Source organism: Capricornis sumatraensis, chromosome 2 (genome assembly GCF_032405125.1).
Source record: "Capricornis sumatraensis isolate serow.1 chromosome 2, serow.2, whole genome shotgun sequence".
NCBI classification, from domain to species: Eukaryota; Metazoa; Chordata; class Mammalia; order Artiodactyla; family Bovidae; genus Capricornis; species Capricornis sumatraensis.
Genome location: NC_091070.1, coordinates 76,299,276 through 76,307,355, shown reverse-complemented (window position 1 = coordinate 76,307,355; position 8,080 = coordinate 76,299,276). Strand labels below are relative to the sequence as shown.

At 44.0% G+C, this 8,080-nt stretch overlaps 1 protein-coding gene across 2 annotated transcripts; it reads left to right on the top strand.

The window, feature by feature from the left end:
- Positions 1-1,112: 1,112 nt before the first annotated feature.
- Positions 1,113-2,679, top strand: LOC138073713 (brain ribonuclease). 2 transcript variants are annotated; one of them, XM_068965587.1, is made up of 2 exons: positions 1,113-1,150; positions 1,950-2,679. In XM_068965587.1, exon 2 carries the CDS (start codon positions 1,975-1,977, stop codon positions 2,479-2,481), a length of 507 nt encoding a protein of 168 aa, XP_068821688.1. In that variant the 5' UTR covers positions 1,113-1,150; positions 1,950-1,974; the 3' UTR covers positions 2,482-2,679. The 2 variants fall into 2 exon arrangements, with proteins under 2 accessions (XP_068821688.1, XP_068821689.1); XM_068965588.1 differs by lacking the exon at positions 1,113-1,150 and adding an exon at positions 1,604-1,653.
- The last annotated feature ends 5,401 nt before the right edge of the window (positions 2,680-8,080 follow it).

Genomic DNA, 8,080 nt, shown 5'->3' with positions numbered 1-8,080 from the left:
ACTCAATATTCAAAAAACTAAGATCATGGCATCCAGTCCCATCACTTCATGGCAAATAGATGGGGAAAAAGTGGAAACAGTGACAGACTTTATTTTCTTGGCCTCTAAAATCACTGCAGATGATGACTGCAGCCATAAAATTAAAAGATGCCTGATCCTTGGAAAAAAAGCTATGACAAACCTAGACAGCATATTGAAAAGCAGAGATGTTACTTTGCCCACAAAGGTCCATATAGTCAAAACTATGGTTTTTCCAGGAGTCATGTATGGATGTGAGGGTTGGACCATAAAGAAGGCAGAGTGTCAAAGAATTGATGCTTTTGAACTGTGATGTTGGAGGAGACTCTTGAGAGTCCCTTGGACTGCAAGGAGATCCAACCAGTCCATCCTAAAGGAGACCAGTCCTGAATATTCATTGGAAGGACTGATGCTGAAGCTGAAACTCCAATATTCTGGCCACCTGATGTGAAGAGCCGATTCATTGGAAAAGACCCTGAATCTAGGAAAGATTGAAGGCAGGAGGAGAAGGGGATGACAAAGGATGACATGGTTGGATGGCATCACTGACTCAACAGACATGAGTTTGAGCAAAACTCCAGGAGATGGTGAAGACAGGAAAACTTGGGGTGCTGCAGTCCATGGGGTTGTGAAGAGTCAGACATGACTGAGTGAGTGACTGAACAATACACTGTTCTCCAGATCTTTCAGCCAAGGGCAGCTGGATGTCTCTCCCCACTCCATGCAGCCTTCCACCCCAGAGTTGCTGGTGGGAGATGTGGAATTTTGTCCTAAGAAGCTGTTCCTATGATCATATGTTATGTGTCTTTAGCTAACCTCAAAGTGCCATTTAATGCAGATCAAGGACTTGATTGGGGTTTGAATATCAGTGGTTTTCTCTGCTGCTTATATTAATAGAAAGAAAGGTTCTTACTGGCAAAGGCTTACTCTCCCCAGTAACCCCCAAAGAGGGCGCTCTGGGCAATTCCCCACCCCTTCCTAACATGACCTTGTTTTCTTATGGACCAAGATGCTCCGCCCACCCTGCTCTTCTTGGAAGCCAAGCCCCCTTTCATCTGTATAAGTTCCACATCCCTGGGATAGACTGATTGCAGAACTGCCTTCTTTCTCAGAGACAAAGCTAGAGACACAGGTAAGCAGCCCAAGAAGTGGTTTCAGGAGCTGCTTCTGCTTGAGGGTTTGAGAAGGGAGATGCAGGGTGAGTGAGACTAGCCTGAGAATCGGGCTGGGCAGACAGGGGCAGGGAGCAGAGCTGGGGTTGGGAATGGAGCACCTAGGCTGCAGAGAGCCCTCGGGGCTGGAGAAGGAGAAGCCTTCAGGTTGGGGGAGGCTCGATTCTCTCTTAGAACCCAATAGCATCCTTTATTGTGTGTTGTCAGACACAGGACAGGAACTGAGTTTTCCTTGTGCTGTAGGACAACAGGGTTCTGTCAACTGTGATCCTGGATGAATACTGGTGGTTATCTCAGGGGAGCCTGCAGTCCATGGTGTCACAAAGAGTCAGACACGACTAAGCAATTGAACAACAACAACAATCTCAAGGATACAATGTGTCTTACTCAAAATCTGGCTTATTTATTTAATGATTTATTCAAAAGGAACATCTAACTTGCCACGTGAATGCTGGGTACAAAGGTATTTTATTTTTCAAATATATTTCATATCAAAAGACTTTCTGTATTCAAAGACAAGACTGCTAGGATTTTAGGTCATTTCTGGGGTCACCACCCAGAGGGGAGGATGACCCCTCTGTAGGGAGTGGGAGTCAAATGTTTGTGGGAAGAGTATATGTGAGTGTCTCCTTACTTAGACAAACTCTTAGGAGGACAGACATCTTTCTGGTTGACTGTAAGCCAGGGAGGCTGCAGGTGGGAGCTGGGGTTCTCTTTCTAAGGCGATGCTTTTCCTCCTCTGCTCTTTTTCCCTGGCAGGTTTCTCCAGGGGAGGGCGGTCATCATGGCTCCGAAGTCCCTGGTCCTGTTGTCACTGCTGGTCCTGGTGCTGCTGGTGTGGGTCCAGCCTTCCCTGGGCAAGGAATCTGCAGCTGCCAAATTCCGGAGGCAGCACATGGACTCTGGCAGCTCCTCCAGCGGCAACTCCAACTACTGCAACCTGATGATGAAGCGCCGGAGGATGACACATGGACGATGCAAGCCAGTGAACACCTTTGTGCACGAGTCCCTGGATGATGTCAAGGCCGTGTGCTCCCAGAAAAACATCACCTGCAAGAATGGGCAGCCCAACTGCTACCAGAGCAACTCCACCATGAACATCACAGACTGCCGCGAGACAGGCAGCTCTAAGTACCCCAACTGTGCCTACAAGACTAGCCAGAAGCAGAAATATATCACTGTGGCTTGTGAGGGAAACCCATATGTACCAGTCCACTTCGATGGTGCGGTGCTCTTACCTGCCACACCCCTACCCTCACTGCCACCTCCACACAAGCACAGGCTTCTCTGACTTGAGGGAAGTAACCCAAGTTAGGTTTCTTATTCAACACACACACACACACACACACACACACATAACCACATGATTCCCTGACCTGAGGGCAATAACTCAAGCAAGTTAGGGCTCCTATCCAACCCACACGTGTGCCCCTGGCCCGAGTCTTGCCCCTGTGTGTTTTGGGGGGTGAGAAGAGGGTTGTGAGATGGGACCCATATTAACCAAATCGCTGCTTCTTTCAATAAAACACTCTTGCAACCACCTGAATTTGCCATTTGGGTACTGTTTGTGTGATTGCTCTCTTGCCAGGGGTGAGAAGTGTGAATGAGGTCATTTGTGCTGAGAGGCGAATGGAATCCTTAAATGCCACCTCTTCTAACTTTTGGTTCTCACTGCCCTAAGATAATTCCTTTCCTTGTAGGTTTCTTGATGTCCAATATAGTTTGAAATTGTGGGCGATTTTAGCTGGAAAGGATCTATAGCCTGGGACACTGTTATGCTTGGTGAGCTGACAGAGGGTGAAACTCGCATACAAAAATCTCTGACAGAAGGAAAGACTGTACGACCCAGGGGGAGACCCTGCTCCATCTTGGGACGGGGGGAGGTGAGTGTATGAAATTATGACCCTAAATTTCCATTTTCTTTTCCCTTGACAGAGCCACTGCTAAGTCAGAAAGGTGGTCCTCTGTTACTTAAGTTAGAACCTTCCATTTAGGAGCTAGAAAGGACTTCAGACATCATCTAATAGGGGAAAGATAAGTAGATTTCAGCTTGTGGACCAACTCTAAGTGGAAATGCCTGTCTAGAATGTTGTGGAAAAATGCGTGAACAGTGACGTGATGGAGCAGGGGTCTCTACCTAAGGCTTGAGGGAGGGGAGGGTGTATGTGCCACCCGTTGGCCATCCCTGACTGAATGAAACCCCCGCCTTTTACAGGAGGACACCCTGAGTCTTAGAGAGGTCAAGGGGCCTACTCCTGGTGGCTACTAGTTAGTGTCCGACTGAGACCAGACCCTGGGTGTCCTGACCTCCCTGTCATTGCTCTTTCTGCTACTGGAGTCTCCTCAAGGAGGAAATCCCCTAGTCCCCCTCCTTCACTGAGAACTGTGGAGTCACGGCTTTCTCTGCCTGAGCTTCTGGTGGCTCTTGCAAGTTGCCAGTGCACTTGGCTATGAGACTGCTTCTGACTACCCTTGCTCACATCACTGAGAAGACTAGACTTGGCTTCTGTCAGCGTATAATCATTTCATTTGATCCTCTGTGTACACTTGTATCTGGCTCTAGACAAGGTCATAGAACTAGAGAAAGATCCTACTTCCAGCCAGTTTGACCAATTCTGTCATTGTGTGTTGTTGCTTAGTCGGTAAATTGTGTCTGACTCTTTGTGACCCCATAGACTGTAACCCACCAAGCTCTTCTGCCCGTGGGATTTCCCAGTCAAGAATACTTGAGTGGGTTGCCATTTCCCTTTCCATGGAAATCTTCCAGTTCCAGAGATTGAACCTGTGTCTCCTGCCTTGCAGGCTGATTCTTTACTGCTGAGCCACCCTAGGAATCCTGTCATTGCGTTACTACTGAGCACGCACACACACACACACACACACACACACACACACACACACATACTCCTGCAATTCCTTCAGTTAGCCAAAATAATGGGAGAAACTTTAAAAAATCAATTCTTTCCTTATTACGTTTCTTCGCAAGCTGCTGTCTGTGAAATCCCCCAAACCACAGGTAGTAGTAGCAGTAGTAGTTCAGTCGCTCAGTCGTGTCCAACTCTTTGAGACCCCATGAATCGCAGCACGCCAGGCCTCCCTGTCCATCACCATCTCCTGGAGTTCACTCAGACTCACGTCCATCGAGTCTGTGATACCATCCAGCCATCTCATCCTCTGTCGTCCCCTTCTCCTCCTGCCCCCAATCCCTCCCAGCATCAGAGTCTTTTCCAATGAGTCAACTCTTCACATGAGGTGGCCAAAGTACTGGAGCTTCAGCTTTAGCATCATTCCTTCCAAAGAAATCCCAGGGTTGATCTCCTTCAGAATGGACTGGTTGGATCTCCTTGCAGTCCAAGGGACTCTCAAGAGTCTTCTCCAACACCATAGTTCAAAAGCATCAATTCTTCAGCGCTCAGCCTTCTTCACAGTCCAACTCTCACATCCATACATGACTACAGGAAAAACCATAGCCTTGACTAGATGGACCTTAGTTGGCAAAGTAATGTCCCTGCTTTTGAATATGCTATCTAGGTTGGTCATAACTTTTCTTCCAAGGAGTAAGCGTCTTTTAGTTTCATGGCTGCAGTCACCATCTGCAGTGATTTTGGAGCCCCCCAAAATAAAGTCTGACACTGTTTCTACTGTTTCCCCATCTATTTCCCATGAAGTGATGGGACCGGATGCCATGATCTTCATTTTCTGAATGTTGAGCTTTAAGCCAACTTTTTCGCTCTCCTCTTTCACTTTCATCAAGAGGCTTTTTAGTTCCTCTTCACCTTCTGCTATAAGGGTGGTGTCATCTGCATATCTGAGGTTATTGATATTTCTCCCAGCAATCTTGATTCCAGCCTGTGTTTCTTCCAGTCCAGCGTTTCTCATGATGCACTCTGCATAGAAGTTAAATAAGCAGGGTGACAATATACAGCCTTGACGCACTCCTTTTCCTATTCGGAACCAGTCTGTTGTTCCACGTCCAGTTCTAACTGTTGCTTCCAAACCACAGGTAGTTACCACATAACTGTTGTCAGAAGAGCAGGGAACAGGCTAACTTTGTGCCTCGTATCCTCACTTCAGAAAAGCTGTCAAACTGCATTTAAAGACCTAAGTATAAGGATGCCTAGCACTATTGCACAGGTCCTTGGGAGCTCTGATGGAACATCTCTTTATAATCGCTGTTATAGGCTGAAATGTGTTCCCCCCGGATTTATATGTTCAAGCCCTGACTTCAGAAATGGGAGATGCATCTCAGAATATGACTGTATTTGAAGCTGTTGTTGTCCAGTCACTCAGTTGTGTCTGACTCTTTGCGACCCTGTGGACTGTACCCACCAGGATCCTCTGTCCATGGGATTCTCCAGGCAAGAATAATGAAGTCAGTGGACCCTAACCCACTGTGACTGGTGTTCTTATAAAATGAGGAAATTTGAACACAGAGAGACTACACCAGGGGTGCCAGGCTGCTGTGGCAAGTCATTGTCCCAGTCGGAAAAACAGGAAGTTGAGAGCTGGCTAGAAAGTGAGCTATTTGAGGATGTCTTTTTCAGAGAGCTAAAAAAGCTTTCCTTTAACCTTGTAATCATCCAAAGAGGAGATGGACCTATTTTATGATGTATTAGGAATTTTTAAAGCCTCTTTTATATGTGTGTTTATACACTAAGAGCTAACACTAATCACTCCTATTAAATATTTCAGTTTTCTTAGTTGTTTTTTCCACTCAGCTTAAAGATACTAGTGACCAGGTTTTTTTCACTTTTCTATAGCTGGTGATTTGCAGGGTGCCAGACAAAGTAGAGTTTGGTAGATTCTATAAATGAAAGTGAGTAATTATAATATCTTATCTTAGTAAATGAGGTGTTGTTTATTTGCAAAGGTAAGTAATTTGCACAGGTAGTAAGTGATTGTACTAAAATTGTTTTTTTTAATTTTTATTTTGAAATAATTTTAGAGGTACTGAACAGTTGCAAAAATGATACAAAGAATTCCTGTATATCATTTGTCTGTATTCTCTATACTATAATTTTTTTCCTATTTGTTTTATTAGTCATATATTTATATACAGCTATATAATTTTTTTTCTGAATGTTTGAGAGTATATGATAGACATGTTTCCCCTTTCCTAAGTACTTCACTATACACTTCCTAAAAATAAGATCATTCTTTTTACAAGGGATTAAGAAGTATCCTTATCAAAATCAGGAAATTTGAATTGAAACTCTACTATTATCTAATACTCAGACTATTCAACTTTCATCAGTTGCCGCACTAGCATATTTTACAACAAAGGAAAAAGTTTTTTTTCTTTCAGGATCCCATCCAGGCTCATACCTTGGATCTAGTCAGGTCTTTGTAGTCTCTTTTAATACATATTTCCTTTAATTCAGTCTTTGCCTTTCATGATTGTGATGTTTTGATGCATATGTGCTTACTACTTTACAAAATGTCTTTAAGTTTGGACTTGTCTAATTTTTCCTTCATGATTAGATTATGGTTATGCTTTCAGTGTTTTTCTTTGGAAACCCACTTGTGTCAGGCCTTGTGCTAGAATCTGAGGCTCTAAAGATGCAAGAAACATCTTTTTTAGCCTTCGTGACAATGCTGCACTATTTCATACCCATCAGATTGGCAAAAATGCAGGCGCATGATACTCTCATGTTTTGCCAGAGACAGGACATTGGGACATCAAACCACACATGCCATAGCTTCTGGTGAGAGAGGCAAATTATACAGTCAATGTTTCAGCTACATCTGTGTATCAAATTACCCCCAAACTTGGTGGCTCAAGACAATCATTTCTCATGCTCCTAGTGATCCAAGAGTTAAAGTACAGAGCGGGCAGCTTGTCTCTGTTCCAATGTCTGACATTCAGAGCTGGAATCATCTGAAGGCTCACTCACCCACATGTTTCTGAATGGTTCGTGTTGCCTGATACCTTAGCTGCACTTGCTGGCTAGAACACTTATACGAGGCCTCCATGTGGTATCATCTTACTCACAACCTGATGACTGGGGCCAAGTGAGGGTGTCCCACAACAGAGAGGGAAAACCAGGCAGAAGTTGTCTCATCTGTTATGACCTGGCTTTTTATTTATTTATTTTTGAACTTTTTATTTTGTATCGGGGTATAGCTGATTAACAATATTGCGATATTTTCAGGTGAACAGTGAAGGGACTCAGCCATACATATACATGTATCCATTCTACTCCAACCCTTCCTATCCAGGCCGCCACATAACAGGGAGCAGAGTTCCATGTGCTAGACAGTAGGTTCTTGTTGGTTATTCTTTTTAAATACAGCAGTGTGTTCATGACCTGCCCAAACTTCCTAACTATCCTTTCCCCCCAGCAAACATAAGTTCATTCTCTAAGTCTGTGAGTCTCTTTTTGTTTTGTAAGTAAATTCATTTGTATCATTTCTTTTCAGATCTCACATATAAGAGATGTCATATAATATTTTTCCTTCTCTGTCTGACTTCACTCAGTATGACACTCTCTAGCTCCATCCATGTGGCTGCAAATGGCATTATTTCATTCTTTTTTAATGACTGAGTAATATTCCATTGTATATATGTATGTACCACATCATCTTTATCCATTAGTCATTGATGAGTATTTATTAATAAGTTGCTTCCATGTCTTGGTTATTGTAAACAGTGCTGAAATGAACACTGAGGTGCATGTATACTTTTGGATCAATTTTTTCTCTGAATACATGCTCAGGAGTGGAATTGCAGGATCACGTGGTAGCTCTATTTTTAGTTTTATTTATTTATTTTTGACTTCACTGTGTCTTTGTTGCTGCGCATGAGCTTTCTCTAGTTGTGGGAAGTGGGGGCTACTCTAGTTGGGGTGTGAGAGCTCATTGCAGTTGCTTCTCTTGTTGCAGAGCATGGG

Coding starts and splice junctions, on each gene's coding strand:
- LOC138073713 (XM_068965587.1), top strand. CDS start 1,975: ATGGCTCCGAAGTCCCTGGTCCTGTTGTCACTGCTGGTCCTGGTGCTG.